Genomic DNA, 20235 nt, shown 5'->3' on the forward strand with positions numbered 1-20235 from the left:
CTTTCAGACTTGCATGTTGTTGATCTGACCTGAGTGCTGTCAGGACAGACCAGCTCATGGAGCAGAACCCTCAGCTCACTGGTGGTTCTTACCCACTGGGGGTCCGGCGTGGACTCTGCTCACCGGGGTTGCCGAGGAGCCAGGCTGGCCAGGCCTTCAGCTCCGCACTCTTGCTCTGCCTTGTGGGCTGTTGCTGCTCCTGAAGCATCCACCCAGAAAGGACGTAGTCTCTCCACTCATGTTTCCTGAGCCGAAGCAAGTCACTCGGCCGCCCCTAACTACAGGGGTAAGTCGTGGCCTAGGAAGGCCCAGAGTCGGAGATAACGGTGCTCACGTCTGATGACTGCCTCATAGTTCTGGGCATGAGCTGACAGGCCTTTCTGAGCAGGTGACAGTCGAGGAGCACCAGGCCTGGGTAACACTGAGCTCAGAGCACCGTGACCCGCCTCCCTTACGTGGGATGTGTCCGTGGGGGCCCAGAGCGGAACACTTAAGCTGAACAGGTAGGTCCTGTGACTCTGCTAGGAGAGTGCGCATGGGCTGGGGCCCGAGCGCCTTAGGGTGAGGTGGGTCCGACTCTGAGCTGCCAGGCCCGGGTGGGGTCCACCCTGGGCAGGCTGGCCGCCCCGCCACTGCCCGGTGCCTGAGTTCTGCTTTGCTTCCCTTCTGACGCTGCACACAAGAGTTCAGGGTCATTTCTGAAGTGTCAAACTATTGCTCTTAAGCACTAATGTGGTGACAGAGACCCTTTTGGTTCAGCTCAGTGTTCCCCAAATTCAAGACAGAGACCATAACCGTGCCAAGCTTGTGGGTCTGCTCTGCACAGCAGGCCTCTCAGGTAGATTCTGTTAGAGTTGAAGAGACCGAGACTCAGAGGGTGGATTGGCCCTGGCGTCTAGAATGTGAGGAGGGACAGGCCAGCTCTGTCTCACTTCCACTCAGAGCCCAGGTTTGGGAGCGTGGCAACTTAGACTTCCGGGGTCTCCTGCGGCCTGAGGGGGTGTTTTACTGGAGGGGGCCTTGCTCTGAGTCTTCACCCAGAGGGATCGGGCAGGTGGTTGGAGCATCTGCCTGGGGAAGATATAGTTGGACTATAAAGAGAGCTGAGCACCAAAGAATTGATGCTTTTGAACTGTGGTGTTGGAGAAGACTCTTGAGAGTCCCTTGGACTGCAAGGAGGTCCAACCAGTCCATCCTAAAGGAGATCAGTCCTAAGTGTTCATTGGAAGGACTGATGTTGAAACTGAAACTCCAATACTTTGACCACCTGATGCAAAGAGCTGACTTATTTGAAAAGACCCTGATGCTGGGAAAGATTGAGGGCAGGTGGAGAATGGGATGAAAGAGGATGAGATGGTTGGATGGCATCACCAACTCGATGGACATGAGTTTGCGTAAACTCCGGGAGTTGGTGATGGACAGGGAAGCCTGGCATGCTGCAGTCCATGGGGTGGCAAAGAGTCGGATATGACTGAGTGACTGAACTGAACTGAAAAATTGGTCAGGTGTTCCCTGGGCTTCCCTGGTGGCTCAGACAGCGAAGAACCTGGCTGCCAATGCAGGAGGCCAGGCTTTGATCCCTGGGTCTGGAAGATCCCCTGGAGAAGGGAATGGCTACCCACCCCAGTATTCTTGCCTGGAGAATTCCATAGACAGAGAAGGCTGGTAGTCTACAGTCCGTGGGTTCGCGAAGAGTCAGACAGGACTGAGAAGCTAACACTTTCACTTTCAAAGATTGGTCAATCCCAGGATGTCAAAGGGAAGGTTGTGTTCTTAACTTCTAGGACCACCTCTAGGAGCAGCAGGGGGTGGGGATGTGTTAATCTCTTCATTCTTACAGCCATTCACAGGTGGGCAGGGTCAGATAATCTCTCTGTAAGCTAAACAAAGGCATTTTTTGTTTAATTGTAAGGCAGAGAGGCAGAGTCCCCTGAGGCAAGCCATTTTATATATATATATATATATATATATATATATATATATATATATATATATGGTTATAATACCAAAAACAGCAGAAAGCAAAGATTAAAGTCAAAGAAAAAGATCCATCATGGAGTCAGAATTGGCTCTTTCCTGCATCAGGTAGAAAATTAGAAATGTTAGTTAGGACGTTTGTAACCAGACTTTGAAGGAAAACCAAAGAATTGAGAGTTTGGTAAAAACTGATAAAATGTGCAAGAGGGCAGGATCTAGGCCAGTTTACAGACAGATCATAAAAGGTCAAAGATAGTGAACAGGACTAGAATCCGAATAACCCACTAGGGTGTTAGTTTTCTGTTGAAACATTAAATTTCTTTGTACAGTCATGTCTTCTTTGATCAAAGGTACTCAGATTCAGATTTTTTTTAAGTTGGCCTAATCATTTACACAGGTGCATCAAGAATACCAGCTGACCACATAAGCCTCTTAAAAGTTTCCTTTGCTAGAACATTTCATAAGGAATCTCAGATTAGACTTTTAAGTCTTTTGAAGCTAGAAAGCCAAGCAAAGATCAGTATCAGTTCAGTCACTCAGTCATGTCCAACTCTGCGACCCCATGGACTGCAGCATGCCAGGCTTCCCTGTCCATCACCAACTCCCAGAGCTTGCTCAGACTCATGTCCATCGAGTCGGTGATGCCATCCAAACATCTCATCCTCTGTCATCCCCTTCTCCTCCTGCCTTCAATCTTTCCCAGCATCAGGTCTTTTCCAGTGAGTCAGTTCTCCACATCAGGTGGCCAAAGTATTGGAGCTTCAGCTTCAGCATCAGTCCTTCCAATGAATATTCAGCATTGATTTCCTTTAGAAGCAACTGGTTTGATCTCCTTGCAGTCTGAAGGACTCTCAAGAGTCTTCTTCAACACTGAAGTTCAGAAGCATCAATTCTTCAATGCTCGGCCTTCTTTATGGTCCAGATCTCACATCCATACAGGGCTACTGGAAAAGCCATAGTTTTGACCATACAGAACTTTGTCTCTGCAGTACATACAGAAAAGTGAAAGTGAAGTCGCTCAGTTGTGTCTGACTCTGTGACCCCATTGACTGTAGCCTACCAGGCTTCGCCGTCCATGGGATTTTCCAGGCAAGAGTACTGGAGTGGGTTGCCATTTCCTTCTCCATAGTATCTTCCCTAACCAGGGATTGAACCTGGGTCTCCTGCATTGTGGGCAAATGCTTTACCATCTGAGCCACCAGGGAAGTCATAGTACATACAGATTCTGAACTAAAAGATATCCCTTGAGGCGGAACCAGGACGCTGCCCCAAGGCTGCACTATTCTTAACTGCCCCTCCTTTGTTTCTGCTTTGGCTCCATTCCCTGATTAGGAACTGTCTGAATCTGCCCTTTGGAAATCAGAGAAAGCCACGGAGAAGGCAATGGTAACCCATTTCAGTACTCTTGCCTGGAAAATCCCATGGACTGAGGAGCCGGGTGGGCTGCAGTCCATGGGGTCGCTAAGAGTTGGACAGGACTGAGCGACTTCACTTTCACTTTTCACTTTCATGCATTGGAGAAGGAAATGGCAACCCACTCCAGTATTCTTGCCTGGAGAATCCCAGGGACGGGGGAGCCTGGTGGGTTGCCGTCTATGGGGTCGCACAGAGTCGGACACGACTGAAGCAACTTAGCAGCAGCAAAGAGGCTGAGTGAAGCCTTTTTCCTAGGAACGGAAGATGCAGAAAGGCTTTTGTGTCCTGGAGGGCCCTCTAAGGTCCTGTGAGTTTCAACTGTTGTTGAAAAATCCATTCCTACAATTTCTATTTCACTTATATCAACCTAACACATTGGTTCGTAACAGTTATACTTGGATTGTTCATGAAATTGCCATAAGCTAACCATTGTCAAAACTCAACATTCAGAAAACAAAGATCATGGCATCTGGTCCCATCACTTCATGGCAAATAGATGGGGAAACAGTGGAAACAGTGTCAGACTTTTATTTTTTTGGGCTCCAAAATCACTGCAAATGGTGACTGCAGCCATGAAATTAAAAGATGCTTACTCCTTGGAAGAAAAGTTATGACCAACCTAGATAGCATATTGAAAAGCAGAGACATTACTTTGCCAACAGAAGTCCGTCTAGTCAAGGCTATGGTTTTTCCAGTGGTCATGTATGGATGTGAGAGTTGGACTGTGAAGAAAGCTGAGCGCTGAAGAATTGATGCTTTTGAACTGTGGTGTTCGGGAAGACTCTTGAGAGTCCCTTAGACTGCAAGGAGATCCAACCAGTCCATTCTGAAGGAGATCAGCCCTGGGATTTCTTTGGAAGGAATGATGCTAAAGCTGAAACTCCAGAACTTTGGCCACTTTATGTGAAGAGTTGACTCACTGGAAAAGACTCTGACGCTGGGAGGGGTTGGGGGCAGGCAGGAGGAGAAGGGGACGACAGAGGATGAGATGGCTGGATGGCATCACTGACTCGATGGACGTTGAGTTTGAGTGAATTCCGGGAGTTGGTGATGGACAGGGAGGCCTGGCATGCTGCGATTCATGGGGTCGCAAAGAGTCAGACACAACTGAGCGATTGAACTGAACTGAATCATTGTCAGGTTATTTCCCTATTTATTATTTTTATAACACTTGTGTTAGGCAGATATCAAAAAAATTAGAAAGTAAAAAACCTTAGAAAGTTAAATTCATTTTTTAATTGTTTTATTGCTTTGCTTGATAGACATGAAATAATGGATTTCAAGCAATTTCACTGCAGATATACTTGTACTTTTAGGTTGAATTTATAATTTTAAAAATCTGTTAATAGTAGATTATATTAGGTTGTCATTCTGCCTGGGTTTATTTGTCAAATAATGGGTGCTCATGTTATACTTAATGCTAAAAACTCAGGGTGAAGATGTGCACTGCAGATGGGACTTGAACTCCAGTGAGGGAGTCAGACTCAGTCAAGAACCACTCTCTTTTCCCTGAGATCACACACTTGGTGTCAGGACTTAATGAAGCCCTGGTTCTTTATGTCTCTTTGCAGAAAGAATTCAGTGAGAGACAAAGTGATAGGTAAGAAGTGAATTAACTTAGAGAGAAACACACTCCTCAGAGTGTGGGCCATCAAGAGGCCCCAAAATATAATTCAGTTTTTGTGGGCCAGGTAAACTCATAGGCTAATGGGGGTAAACTAACGAAACTGAAGCTCCAGTACTTTGGCCACCTGTTGCAAAGAGCTGACTCATTGGAAAAGACCCTGATATTGGGAAAGATTGAGGGCAGGAAGAGAAGGGAGTGACAGAAGATGAGATGGTTGGATGGCGTTACTGGCTCAGTGGACACGATTTTGAGCAAACTCTGGGAGATGGTGTAGGACAGGGAGGCCTGGCGTGCTGCAGTCCATGGGGTTGCAGAGTCACAGGACTGACGCAGAGCAACTGAACAACAACAATGAAGGGGAGGATTATTCCAGTTATTTCAGGGAAGGGGTGCGGATTTCCGTGAATTGGGCCACCACCCACTTTTGGCCTTTTTGGTCAGCCACAGAAGTGTCATGGTGCTGGTTGGTGTGTCATTTAGCTAATGCATAACAATGGGCCTAAATTGAGGCTCAAGGTCTACTGAAAGTTGAATCTCCTGCTATCTTGGATCTACTTGGTTCTAACCAGTTTTGTCATGTCCTATGGCCTTGTCATTCTTTTAAAGGTTGTGCCCTGCCCCCTTCCCTCCATTTCAAGAGGACAACTGCTTTTATTAAAGTGACACTACTAAACTGATTTTATTTGTACATGAACTTGAAAAATATTTGGGTTCTTATATGTCTGGGAGTTTTAGGAATATTTAATTTAGCACTTATTTCTCTTTACGTCATTTGGAGCAGAGCTCCTTTAAGGGATTTTGTAAATTAATTTGGTAATACCACCCAGGGCTAGGAAAACATCACAAATACTGTGGCCCCTTGAACAACATGGGTCTGAATAGTGTGGGTCCCCTCATACATGGACTGGTTTTTTTCACCAAAGATGTGCCACAGTACCATGTGATCCACAGTTAGTTGAATCTGTAGATGTGGAATAGCAAAAATGGAGGACCAGCTCTGAGTTACACTCACATTTTGAATTGCATGGAGGGTTGGCACCCCATGCTCTTCACTTTTCAAGGGTCAACTGTAGGTTACACACACACACACACACACACACACACACACACGTTACTGCGCGCACACACACACACACACACACGTTACTGCACTTGTCCTAACAGCTGAGCCACCAGTCAGCATAACCGTAGTCAAACCAAGCTCACCAGCTTAGGTAACATAAGAGTTGGTTCTCGTCTTTGCCCTGCTTTAATTGTCTTTTTATCTGAATTTAGTTTGGGCCAAATGGAACAATTTAAGATTACCTGCCCAAGATGAGGGCTAGTGCTTTTGTACAATGTTTAACTTTTAAGATTTTCATTTCCCATAATGTGTAATCTGTGGGGGCAATGGACTAAATTTCCCGTGAGGGACTTCTTAAAATACCAAGCAGCAGTCTGGGTGTTTCCATAGCTCAGCTGAGGGGGTAAAATACCCAGCTTGTTTCCCATGTGTCATTTTTTCCTTTTCATCCTCAGACAGAGGCTGTGTGAAGTCCCTGAGTCCCTTAACAGCCCCCCCAAGGGAGGCAGAGGCCTAAAACCCTAGTGCCTGTAGGAAGGTGGGGAAAGGCCTGGCAGGATGGGCAGAGAAGTCAGTAGAAAGGTCAGTCTCGTGTGCAGTCCTGTCTGGAGTGCCTTCTGAGGAGACAGCTTGGGATTTCCAGACAGAAGGTAGAGTTAGCGGGTCAGTAGATGGAAACAGTTGAGATATCAAGGATAGAAGGGCTCTTGCAAAGGCAGGTCAGTGGATGAGATACCAAGATGGGGGATGACTTAACAGAATTCTTACTAAAGCAGGTCAGAGTCAAGGCACAGAGGAAGAGAGGGCTCAGTTCTTGGTAAAAGCTGGGAAACTAAGTGAATATCTAATGACTGCATAAAATGGTACAAGTCCGGTGGTGTCGAGTTCTTAGCTGTCAACAGAAATGAAAAAGGGCTTGAGTATTTTTCACTGTGGGATTTTTGGCATTTAACCCTGAAAAATTGGTAATACTAGTAAACTTCCATTCCCTTTTACTGATGTGAATAAGTTCTCAATATTTATATTTTTCAAAAACCAAAAAAACAACTAGAATTAATATTCAGTTCAGTTCAGTTGCTTAGTCATGTCCAACTCCCTTTGAGACCCCATGGACTGCAGCACACCAGGCCTTCCTGTCCATCACCAACTCCCAGAGTTTACTCAGACTCATGCCCACTGAGTCAGTGATATTATCCAACCATCTCATCCTCTGTCATCCCCTTTTCCTCTTGCCTTAATTAATGTTAACCCTTCCTTTTTCTACATCAATAAGTAATATATAGAGAGACATGATGCATTTGGGAAAGTAGTGGAATCCATTTCATTTAGAGATGTGTTTTCAGTAAAAGTTTACTTTCCATGCTTAATAATGATTTACCAAAAATGAAACGTTTGTCATTTTGATTCATGTGTATGGTAATAATCATAACTCAATCCAGAAGAAAATGACTTCAATGTAGAAGAGCCTTACTGCTGCAGATACATAGTTTTTTGAAATTTCTATTTATATACGTATTTCTTGTTCAAGAGGGGGATGACAGCTAGTGAGTGGCAGACTGGATATTGGCCCAGATCACCTTAACTCCACAGCCTTCCGTTTAACCACCACATCGTATGCCTTTTGTCCGTGAAAGTGTAGATTGTGCATGGACTTCTAAGTGTCCTTTTAATATGTATTTATTTCTTGGGCTGTGTCAGGTCTTAGTTGCATCATGCAGGATCTTTTCTTGTGGCGCGCAGGCTCAGTAGCTGTGGTGTGGGTGCTCCAGAGCTCACGGGCTCAGTTGCTGCAGCCAACATGTGGGCACTCTAGTTTTGGCATGCGTGGGTTTAGTTGCTCCACAACATTTTAGTTCCCCAACCAGGGATGGAACCCATGGCCCCTCTTGCAAGGCGGATTCTTAACCACTGGACCACTGGGGAAGTCCCAAGATGCCCTTTTAAACTTCTCCTGCATCATCTGGCTAACTCCTATATTCCTGACTTAGTGTTCCCACCAGTGGCCCTGCCCTGGCAGCCTGGACTAGGTCAGGTCACCCTGTGCAGGTGTGCTGGCACAGGCTTTCATCTGCCCTGCTGAGCTGAGAGCACAGCACAGAGGCAGGTGCATCCTTTTCTGCCCTTATTGTCCATTGCCCAAGGAGCACCTGGTGCTCAGTAACAACTGGAGGATGAGCCAGGTGATTGAGTGAAAGGATTACATTGTCAAATACGTGTATTTGTCATCAGCTGTACTGAAGTATTACTTATATCAGTCTGCTTTGCTGAGTGTTGATTTACTGCAAGAGTTGCCTCATACCCCTTGTAATCTCTTCTTCCCTCTATCCCAGCCCTGGAGATTACTATTCTGCTGTTTTGCCTGTTGTTGTTGTTGAGTCACTTAGTCACGTCCAACTTTCTGTGACCATTTAAGCGTCAGTATGCCAGGCTTCCCTGTCTTCTGTAATTTTGCCTTTTCTGGAATTTTGACAAATGGGGTTATAGAGTGTGTAGTCTTTTGTGTCCCTTTTATTTAATTTAGCCGGATGCTTTTATAGCCTTCTGTATTGTTGCATGTGATGAGTTCACATACCTAGAACCACCTTGAATACTTTTTTGAAATAGCGCAGATATAAGTAGCCCCACTGAGGTTGAACCTTGATGTCAGAGAGATTTCGTGGTAGCACTGTTTGCCTTTTTCCCTTTCGATCTCTCATGGAGTTCCGGGAGCTTTTCAGGTGCTACGTGATGTGTCATACTGCAGCAGAGTGAACGCAGAAGCACATACTGGAACCCATCTGTCTTATGCTAAGCTGTTTGTCTTGAAGAAATTTGTAAAAATCTCCTCAGTAAAATTTTTCCTTTTGGAAAATTTAATCTTTTTAAATAAGAGATGTTAATTATATTAACTTGTCATGGGTTGTTTATTATTATTGAATAACTTAGTATAATAGATATTTAAATTTTTTCTTTAATGTCTCATAAAACAAATAGTGGTAAACACAAATCATATGAAGGTCTTTTGGGCCCTCAGTTTTTCAGTTGTCGAGAGGCCCATGGTCCAAGTTTGAGGATCTCTGGGCTAGAGAGGGTTTTGAGACCTGGCCTGAGGCTTCCAGAGCAGGGGCCTCCGGAAGGTATGCAGGCAGAAATATGAGAACATGGAGTCGTGGCCACTGTCCTGTCCTCGGCCCCCTGCCCCCTCCTGGGATCTGGTTTGACAGGTTCTGTGCGTAGGTGCTTCCTCTGCTGGGGAGCCCATGCCCTTTTGCAGGAGGGGAATCAGAGTTCCAGAGGCAGCCTCTCGCCTGAGGGGAAATTGCAGCCATAGTCTGACATGAGGTTGGGCACTTTCTGAAGATCTGAAGGATCCCAGGGCTCCCATAGGAAATCAGCAGGACTGTTTCTTTGGCTTTCAGGAAACAAATTTTACCCTGCTGGTAGAGTTCTGAGCAAATGACAAGGCACACACAGGTGGGAGGCTGCTCTCATCCTCGGTGATATTCTTGTTGGGCACAGCAAGTTTGGGTCTTGGTGAGTGATTTTTGACGATACTGTTACTAAACTGTAGTGGACTCATTCCTGTGCGCTGCTTTTCTCTTTCAGGCGAAAGGGCCTGTGCTTCCGACTGAGGAAGATACTCTTCTTTGTCCTGGGATTGTATGTGGCCATTCCATTTCTCATCAAACTATGTCCTGGGATACAGGCCAAACTGATTTTCTTGAATTTCGGTAAGTGCTGTGTGTCCATTTTCATTTTAATTTTAGTAAGAATTCATGTTCATAGTGATTTATGTATTTATATCTTTACCACTCAGCTCAGGAAGTAGGGCTTCCCTGGTGGCTCACTTGGTAAAGAATCCACCTGCAATGCAGGAGACCCCAGTTCAATTCCTGAGTCAGGAAGATCCACTGGAGAAGGGATAGGCTACTCACTCCAGTATTCTTGGGCTTCCTTGGTGGCTCAGGTGGTAAAGAATCTGCCCGCAATGTGAGAGACTTGGGTTCGATCCCTGGATTGGGAAGATCCCCTGGAGAAGAGAAAGGTTACCCACTCCAGTATTCTGGCCTGGGGAATTCCATGGACTGTATAGTCCATGGGGTCACAAAGAGTTGGACACGACTGAGCAACATTCACTTTCAGGAAGCAGAGCCTTTCTACTGTCCAGAAGGTTCCCTGTGCCCCGTCCCAGTTAAGGGGTGTTTGTAACGGGGGCATTTCTCTCAGGACTGGCATTTGTGTGCATAGATGACGGCTGCATGGCTGGGGTCTTCCTTCACCAATGTGGGTAGAAGTGTTGATGACATGTAGAGTCTTCTGAAGCTGTCATATTGGGGGTAATCTGTCTGTAGTGCAGTCTAGGAGGTTAGCTGTCCTTGGAAAAGGTGATCACTGAAATTGTAGTGACTGAAAAAATAATCTGGTCTTTTTTCTTTAAAACACACAGACACAAATCTGGTCTTTTTTCTTTAAAACACACACACACACCCCTACACCTTTTTTTCTCCCCTTAAAAGACCCTAGCATGCTGCTTTGGTTTCTATGGAATTGTATGCTGGCTTTCAAGGTGAGGTTTAGAGGTTAGATTACAATCCCCTTCAGTTAACTTGGACCTGGTGTGTTCCAAAGTTGTTTTTTTTTGTTTTTGTTTTTTATGCTATAGGTTTACTTTTGGACAAGTGGGAGGAAAAAGGGTGGAAGTATCTGGTTTATGAAGTGGAAAGTGTATAGTTGCCGGGAATAATCATTATAAGGAACATCTTTTTGCACCCACAAGATGAGGCCAGGAGAGAAGAGACCGCACCTGCAGAGTTGGGGGTCGGTGGATAGAACCTGGTGCTTGGCAAACAGTAGTGCCCCATGAGTGATGGCCTTGCTTTTGGGTGTAGGGAGTATTTGGGGCAGGTGAAGTGGTCTCTGTGTTCTTGGAGCTGTGCCAGTTTGCGAAGAGTGGGTTTGGACTTGTGTGTGTGGGAACCAGAGGCTTGGGAAACCATGCTGGTGCTCTGAGGCGGCACGGGAGCTGGTGAAGGGGAGGGAGAGGAGAGGACAGACTGGAGGCATTGAGGTGTCCTGTGTGATGACTGGCCTGGGGCGGCGGGGGTGGGGGGGGCAGTTCCTCCCCTTAAGTAACACCAGTGTTGCAGGCTCTGCAGGGCACTGGGACATATGAGTTTAGGGTGTTAAGTCTGCAGTAGAGTTGATCACAGAAAAGCGGATGTCACTGCTGAAAAGGAATTTGTGCTCTAGAGAGGAGCAGGATGGGACTTCCCTGGTTGCCTGGTGGTTAGGACTCTGCACTTCCAATGTAGGGGCCTGGGTTCCATCCCTGGTCCAGGAACTAAGATCCCACGCGCTGCCTGGGGCAGCCAAGAAATCAAGAGGAGCCAGAGGAGGAAGTGGAACAGAGATAGTAAGGTGGATAATAAAATGCAATGAATATAAAAGAGGTTTTTATTTGGGTGTCTGAAAGTAAGTGTAAAACACATGTCAGTGCACTAAGAAAGATTTCGTTTTTCTAACAGAAACATCTCTGAGTTTTCATCACTTGTGAGAAGCCCGAACTTGGAAGGAGCTCACAACTAAAATCAAAAAAGTTCTGTTTTTCTGACTGTAATGTCCCTTAGGTATCCAGTCAGCCTTGCGTGGAAGAGAGTCTGGGTTACATGCAAACATGAGGCCATAGGCTGCAGGTTTCCTGATAGCAGATCTTAGAATCAGCCCTGCCCAGCTCTCTCACGGGGCAGGCCTCCGGGCACCTCCAGGCACCTTGGGCAGGCATCTTGGCAGCCAGTGGCCCGCTACCCTCTGGGCTGCTCCACTGTGGGTCCCAGCAGCTCTCTGAGTTGAGTTGATTTTCTTCAGCTCCGTCACTGGGGTCCCTTTAGATGCAGCTCATGCATTTTGCACTGTTGATTTCCTAATGAAATGGCAGGATGTTCCTGGATTCTCCTGTTCGGGCTCGGGGCACAGAAGAGAAGGGGTTGGCAGGGCTGCCCTGCACCCCCGCAGAGAGGCACCTGTCCCCAACTGCTTGTTTCCCTCTGCCTGCTGTGTGGGGGCGTAGCCGTCAGGGCCCCTGCCCTCCCCTGTGGAGGTGGGGTCGCATGGGCAGTAACGTGGTAGTTTCACTTCACGCTGCTGGAAGGCCTGTGTGTTCTGGAGCACCTTCCTTCTCAGGGTGTGAATCGTGAGCTGTAGGTTTCTGTTTGGACGTTGAAGGAAGTGGAACCATCTTTTGAGCTCTGAAACATGATCAAAGTATTAAGTTCGTAACAAATCTATCTGAAACTAAATCTATAAATTAGATAAATAAGCATTAGACAAAGCATAGCATCTATGATTTAAGGCATTATTCTCCTTTAAATATATTTTTCATAAACAAAAAAATAGATAACTTTCTTAAAAACAAAAGATTAACTGAAAAGCTCTGAATGGCATGAAGAAGAAAAGGAAACTTGCTGAGAGAAAATTGCTGTCACGTTGTTGCCTGTTTCCTGTTGGCCTTTGGTGTGTGTGTCTGTACACATAAACGTAAGTGTACATGCTTTTCAATCCCACACTCAAAAGTCAGCTCCCCCGCCCCCAGCAGTGTCAGGGTGATACCGCCGGTTCTCGCAGTCTTTGCCCTGGAATCCAGAACTGTCTCCTGGCGGGAAGGAGTGTTTCAATTCAGAGGCTGGTGTAGAAATGCTCTTCTCTGCACACTGCTCTGGGCCTTTTTTTGGAGATTAGAGTTAATATCTGAATTACTTTGTTAATGCAACAGCCTGTCCACTACAGCTTTCAAGGAATGGCCATCCTTCATCCTCCTCTCTTTCCTTCCTCTTAGCCATTCTGGTGACCCCTGATCCCTTTCCTTATCTCTTCCTTCTTTGGGAGCCCAGAGTCCATGGAGGCTGCTGGAGTTTGATAAAACCCAGCTGGGAGGGCCCTTCCCTTGTTGGCGCCCCACCTCTTCTCTCTTGCTCTTTACTCAGTGCCTGGGACAGGGCGTAGCCACGGTGTTTATAGTTCTCAGGTGGTTGGATATGTCCCCTGCAGCCCAGGAGTTCTGGCCTCCCACCCTACCAGCATCTAAAGGATGGCCTACTCAGTTGTTTTCTGTTCGTTCATGTATTTTCTCACTGTTTACCGAGCATGGCTATGCAGAGGCCTTCCTTAATCACCCCCGTGACATTTGTGGTTGCTGATAAATGACAGCATGCTCAGTGGATAAGACAGCTGGGAAAGCAGGGGACCGCAGAGGGCCTCGCTCTGGAAGCTGCCTGGGCCTATGTGCCGGGTCACTGGCTGTGCACCGACCTCCCTGTGCAGCAGCACTTGTAACTGACAGCGATGTGGAGCTGGGTCACCCTGCCAGCCCCTGCCCTGCCACCTCGGGCTGCTGGCGTGCTCAATGCTCTGTCCTTTGTGGACACAGAGGCTGGGAGCGTGGGATCCAGCCGGCATCCTAGAGTCACAAGCTGAGGGCTCAGGCCACATGGAAGCTCGCAGGATCGAGCCAAGTTCCAGCCCAGGTAGATCCCAGACCCTCCTCAGGCCAGCCTGGGGCCCTGCACCCCTTGACCCCATTTCCTTCCCTTGCAGCAGTCGTACTGGCTTTTACCAGTAGTGGCCAGGTGGTTCCTCTGGCCTGGCCACCACTGTCTGGGCTGTCTCACCCCAGCACTGACCAGATACCTCTTGTTAGCCAGCTGGGAGGCATACAGGGGCACCTCTGCACTAATCTGCACCCTTTTCCCTGTTTCTTTTTTTTAACTTTATTTATTTATTTTTGGCTGTGCTGGGTCTTTGTTGCCACTCAGGCTTTTTCTCCAGCTGTGGCGAGCGGAGTCTGCTCTCTGGTTGTGGTGCGCGGGCTTCTCACTGTGCTGGCTTCTCTTGTTGCAGAGCACAGGCTCCAGGTACATGGCTTCAGTAGTTGTGGCGCACGGTCTAAAGAGCACAGGCTCAATAGTTGTGGTGCACGGGCTTAGTTGCTCCATGGCATGTGGGATCTTCCCAGATCAGGGCTGGAACCTGCCTCTCCTCCATTGTCAGGCAGAGTCTTCATCACTGAGCTCCCAGGGAAGCCTCTCCATAGTTATTTCTAAAATAGAAATGGAAGTGAACTGGAGGATGAGCCTTGTGGAATGAGCCTGTCCTAGAGCAGAATCGAGTATCTTGGTTCTAGATTTCTCAGCCGTGGAAGCTTTCAGGATTAACTGCCGATCCCGGGAAGACACTCTTCACTGGTGGGGAGCCCTTGGAGCTTTGGGGTGGCACTAAACCACGTGGCCACCTTTTCTGGGACAGAACTCGCCAGATCCGACAGCGGTGCCCTCAGCAGCACCGTCTCCTCTGTGGCATGGAATCTCCAGCCTCGGGGGTAGAGTTGATTGAATCTGGGCTCATTGGGCATATTCAGAGTTTTATTGATCAGTCATTTCCCCTGAGTCGTACACGATGCTGCAGCCTTGGCTTGCCGAGCGGAGCAGTCAGGGTGTGGCAGGAGCGGGCGCCTGCATCTGGAAGAGATGCGTCCAGGGAGACCGTTCCAGACCTACTGGTCCCTTCACAGCATAACGAACACCACAGATGGGGGGCGCTTAAAACCACAGAAATGTATTCTCTCCCAGTTCTGAAGCTTCGAAATTCCGGGCTCCCTCTTGCCAGCCTCTGGTGGTGGCTGGTGTTCCTTGGCTTGTAGCTGCATCACTGCCGCCCCTGCCTCCATTGCAGGACTGCTTTCTCCCCGGGACTTCATGTTGTCTTCCCTCTGTCCCTGTGTCCAGATTCCCCATTTTGATAAGGACACCAGTCGTGTTAGATCGAGTCCACCAAATGACCTTACTTAAGTTTATTTATCTCTGTGAAGACCCTATTTCCAGCTGAGGTCCCCTTCTGATGTGCTGGGGTTAGGACTTTACTGTCCTTTGAGGGGACCCAATTGGAGAGCATTCAGGGTCCACCAGGATCAGAACTGGTTTACTGTCCGCACTTCCTATCAAGTAGTCAAGAGTGTGGAGTCTGGTCGCCTGGGTGCGGATCCCAGAGTCACCCCATGTGAGTCATTGAGCAAGTGCTGTGGTCATGGTTGTACCCTCCTGTTTTGGGGACGGCGTTCAGAGTACAGGGAACATGCGCCAGCAAGTAAGATGCCACCTCCTTTGAGTGTCAGTTTTCTTTTTAAGTTTTTAAAATGTAGCCTGCTTCTTAGGAAAGAGATGGGTAAAGAAGCTGGAGGTTCAAAAGCAGCCCCAGGGGAAGGAGTGAGTAGGTGTTCCCATGGCCTCACCAGTTGGCTGTTTCATTTCTTCAGTGAACGTTTTCTGAGCCATGGGGACATGTGAGGAATTGAGAGTTGGAATGCAGGTATGTGGGGACAGAGCATTCAGGGCAGCCAATGCAGAGGCCCTGGGGCGGGAGTTGGGCTCAGGAGGCGACAGTGTGGCAGGCGGGCATGCTGGGCTCCCGTGCCACGTGGCCATGTGGGTTACACAAGGACACTACTGCCTTCACCAGAGAAAACCAGAGTTGCGTGACTTCCTTATTGAAGGTGAGACTGGCTGGAAGTCATGGCCACACTGTCCATTGTCCCTACCCCTTCTGAGAATTGCCATTTTATAATGTGAGTAAATCCCATCTCAAGCTTTGAGTTGTTTTGTTTTTGTTTTTCAACTAAATAGAACTTGAAAGACGGTGTCCACCTCAAGGACTACAAGTGCAGTGGTATACAAGGGATTCTCGGGCTTCCCTGGTGGCCCAGCTGGTAAAGATTCTGCCCGCAGTGCGGGAGACCTGGGTTCAATCCCCGGGTTGGGAACATCCCCTGGAGAAGGGAAAGGCTACCCACTCCGATATACTGGCCTGGAGAGTTCCATGGACTGTATAGTCCATGGGATCACAAAGAGTCGGGCAGGACTGAGTGACTTTCACTTTCACTTTTTTATACAAGAAGGATATGCACCCCACGCACACCTTTAAACTCCCACTTGCAGCCTGGCTTGTGTCTCTGTGTTTTCCAGGCCGCACTCGGTGTTGACGCTGGTGTGGCCTGTTTGTTCACTGATGACCTGGGATCACGTAGCAGCATCACAGTGATCTTACCCTCCTTCCCTGCTCTTCTCACCTACTTGTAACTCACAGAGGTTCCTCCAGAACTGTGGGTATCGGTTGCTCCTGTGTGAAGGCCCGGGGCTTCCCATCGGTGGGTACACCGCAGTCCGTCAGCCATTGCCCTATTGGCAGGTCCCCTGTAAATTCAGGGCTCAATGAGCAGCTGCCGACTTGTCCCCATAACTTCCCTCCACTCTCTCTGGGCTCTGGGTCCTGTGGATTCCTCCATGTCCTGCACCCACGCTTCATCTTGGGCCTCATTCAGTCAGTGGCAGCACTAGAAACCTCAGTGTCCCCACCCACATTCTGGTGGTCATCAAGCCCATGGCTGCAGGTCCAAAAAACACATCCCTCTGTCACCTTTCCCATAGTCCCTCCCCCAGCACTCTGGCCCCAGCCTTCAGTTCTCAGCCTTCTTTTCTCCAGCCTCTCTCATGGCCAGGCCAATCCTCAGGGCTCCCAAGGATCTTTCCTTCCATCCTTTGTATCCTCTCACACCTTGAACTACCTTCAGTGGGTCTCTGCTTGGACCTCACCCTTGCCAAAGGATCTGTAGATATACCTGCCCACACCTGCTCCTGAGGCTGCAGGGCCCAGTGCCCCAGGCATTAGGGTTTGAGAAAGTATTTGAGAGCTTCAGCTCTGCTGTGTACAGGGTGGTCTGTTCAGTTCAGTTGCTCAGTCATGTCAGACTCTTTGTGACCCTATGGACTGCAGCATACCAGACCTCCCTGTCCATCACCAACTCCCGGAGTTTACGCAAACTCATGTCCACTGAGTCAGTGATGCCATCCAACCATCTCATCCTCTGTCATCCCCTTCTCCTCCTGCCTTCAATCTTTTCCCACATGAGGGTATTTTCCAGTGAGTCAGTTCTTCACATCAGGTGGCCAAAGTATTGGAATTTCAACTTCAGCATCGGTCCTTCCAATGAATATTCAGGACTGATTTCCTTTAGGATGGACTGGTTGGATCTCCTTGCAGTCCAAGGGACTCTCAAGAGTCTTCTCCAACACCACAGTTCAAAAGCATCAATTCTTCTGCGCTCAACTTTCTTTATAGTCCAACTCTCACATTCATACATGACTACTGGAAAAGCATAGCTTTGACTATACAGACCTTTGTTGGCAAAGTAACAGCCCCCCTAATCCTGTTTCCATCTCTTTGTCCCCTACAGTGCGGGTTCCCTATTTCATTGATTTGAAAAGACCACAGGATCAAGGTTTGAATCACACCTGTAATTACTACCTCCAGCCAGAGGAAGACGTAACCATTGGAGTCTGGTGAGTGTTGGCCCCAGGACTACAGGGCCAGGTGTTGGCAGTGTGGCCTCGAGGCAGCAGGGCCTGTGAGGCGTGGCCAGTATTGTCCTGACAGTAGGCTCTGAAACTGTTGTTGCTTGTCCACTTTTATCTTTATCTGTTTCCAAAGGAAAAATCTCCTCTAGATTCCATGATAATGGAGCACTAGCACCAACTCTGTTCTCCCGTTTTCAAACAGCAAAGGGTTTGTAAACCAGATTGCTTTTGTTGCAGGAAGGGTGACCCCTTCCAGGGCCCTAGAGTGGGCTCTTGTCTAACTCTCAGAAATGAATTGTCTGTGGAGACTCATGAGCTGACAAAGCAAGAGACTTGATTGAAAGGGAACCCGGGAGGACTGCTTTGCCACGTGGCTCACAGTCTGGGTTTTATGGTGATGGGGTTAGTTTCTGGGTTGTCTCAGACCAATCATTCTGACTGAGAGTCCTTCCTGGGGGCCCACTCATTGCTTAGCCAAGATGGATGCCAGCTTGAAGGGTTCTGGGCGGTGGTTGGACATGTGGTTTAGACCTTTCCCAAACTCTTCTGGTTAGTGGTGGCTTATTAGTTCTGTGTTACCAGGACCTCCTGTTGTAGAATAACTCACGCAAATGGTTACTATGGTGCCTGGCCAGGGTGGGCGGTTTCAGTCAGCATGCTTCCCCTAGCAGTTTTTGCAGAAAGCCATATTTCCAGGGGGAAAGAAAGCCAGAAAAGAGACTGTGTATCATGGAATCATGAGCACAGGCTTGAGCCACACCTGTCTTTCAGAGAAGTGAGAGAGTCATTTCCTAAGCAGGTTGATAAGAAGTCCAGGGTTCCCCAAGGAGAGAGGGGTCTGGAATTCTCAAGGAGGAAGAAAGGACAAACTTTTTTTCCTCTACGTTCCTTAGGATTATATAACAATAATGTATCCTGCTTGAGGACAGTCTCTGGAAAAAGCCTTCTGGCTAATCCTGTTATCTTAAAATGTAAATTATAGGAGTAGGTCTAGTGAGGTCTTTACAACCTCTAGACATTCTTTTGATTCTTTGTAATAACTAATTGGAGAGTATATAACTCCATTGTTAACACTAGCAAGGGGGTACTCTTTCTGCCCCCTTCTGATGTCTATGTCAGAAGCTTTCTCTATCCTTTTTATACTTTAATAAAACTCTATTGCACAAAAGCTCTGAGCGATCAAGCCTTGTCTCTGGCCCCGGATTGAATTCTTCTCCTCCGGAGGCCAAGAATCCCGGCTTCTTTTCATGGTTCAGCAACAACCTTTCTGAAGGGCCCATCCAGGGGTTGAAAATGGTTGCATCTCTTTCATACACAGCTCTTTCAGGCCCTGACAGTGGTGGTGGTGTTTGCTCTTTTCTTTGTGTTTGCTTTTTTTAGCCATAAATTTAGGTTTGGATCTAAGCTCTGTGACTTGTTGGCCTTTCTTCATAGTACAATTTAGTACACCCATGGACAAGTGGGTGTTTCCGATCAATGGAACCAGAACAGACTCTGACTTTCCTATCACGGCGTCTCTTTGTCTCAGGAGTGGCTTCAAGTCGCTCCTTGGACTCAGGAGAACTGTTGTGCCCGGGAGGAGCTTCTGAGGGAAATGCTCTGAACTGCTCCCCTGTGTGAGGCTAGGACGTCCTGGGTGAAGACTCAAAAATGAGAAGGAGGCTCTGATTCTGAGTGGCTGAAGCAGGGATTGTCTGTGGTCGTTTCTGGTGTGATTCAGTGGAGCATTCAGGGCCAGTGTGTGCATGTGGGCTGCTCTGTGTGTCCATCTTCAGTCAAGCTTGCGCGTCCTGTGCAGAGCTGTCTGGGGGACTTGGCAGCTCTCCTGACAGTTACTAGGATCTGTGCTTTGAAGACGTGGGTTCAGCCAGGCTTCTTTCTCAAGCAGAGCAGTCATGTGATGGGATGGGTATCTGGGCAGTTACCCGTGAAGGTCGTGTTGGTGATGACCATGTGGGTCTCCGGGAACAACCACCTCTGTGTGCAGGTGAGCACCTCTGCCTGCCCACGTCTACACCCAGTGCTATGCCGGCGGCAGCGTGGGCCCTGGGACGGCAGCCACTCCGCTCACCAACTGCCCTCCCTGGTGCCTCGCCAGGTCTTCCCACGGCCAAGGAGCGGGGGAAACAGCTCCTTCTCTGCCTGGCAGGGGCGGAGCCCAGGGACGGAGAGCTGCCAGGGCCTTTTTCAGAGCTCCGAGTTTCGGGTAGGCTGGCTCCTGGAGGCATATCAGCTCCCAGCATCTGCCAAGTGCACCTTTCTGTCTCACAGGTTTGTAACTATGAGAGAGTGGTAATTGCAGTGGTCAGAACTACCCAAAATGCAATCCTGTGAAATGGTCAGAGACACACATCAGAAATGAGATGCTGGCACTTAGACCTGGAGAAGAAGAAATCAGCCGTGCAGTGTTTTTAAGTCACTGTTCAAAGTCATGAGCAGTGACTTTGATGTGTCCTGAGTTAAGGGTGACCAGAGCACCTCTCGGAAGGAGGGTTTGGCTACATAGACCAAGTGTCTGCATGCCTGGCCAGGTGTGCAAGAATCCGGGCTGCCTACAGGGGCCTGTGATGCTTCCTGCAGAGGTGAGTCTAATGCCATGATGGCTTGTGGCCAGGCTCTGTGTTAGAAATGGTGCTTTAAGGACAGCCAGGCTTCCAGTCAGCCTGTATAGACCAGTGTTAACTGAATTAGCACGTTTGACAGACAGTACTGTCCTGTGTACTCATGGGTGCAGTTTCATGTAGCTTATAAACATGGGCGAGTGTGAGGGGATG

General features: G+C 48.2%; 1 protein-coding gene and 1 non-coding gene across 2 annotated transcripts in view; one reads left to right on the forward strand and one right to left on the reverse strand.

Moving 5' to 3' along the window:
• The window catches only part of ABHD12 (abhydrolase domain containing 12), a 53710-nt gene that overhangs the window by 20333 nt on the left and 13142 nt on the right, over positions 1-20235 (forward strand). Inside the window, exons 2-3 of the mRNA XM_027559542.1 lie at positions 9669-9793; positions 17341-17446. Of these exons, the coding sequence (XP_027415343.1) occupies positions 9669-9793; positions 17341-17446 (231 nt within the window). The remainder of the gene's footprint in view (positions 1-9668; positions 9794-17340; positions 17447-20235) is intronic.
• On the reverse strand, positions 3111-3182 carry TRNAC-ACA. Its single transcript has one exon. It is a non-coding gene; the product is annotated as a tRNA-Cys (tRNA).

This window comes from Bos indicus x Bos taurus, chromosome 13 (genome assembly GCF_003369695.1).
Source record: "Bos indicus x Bos taurus breed Angus x Brahman F1 hybrid chromosome 13, Bos_hybrid_MaternalHap_v2.0, whole genome shotgun sequence".
Classification (NCBI taxonomy): domain Eukaryota; kingdom Metazoa; phylum Chordata; class Mammalia; order Artiodactyla; family Bovidae; genus Bos; species Bos indicus x Bos taurus.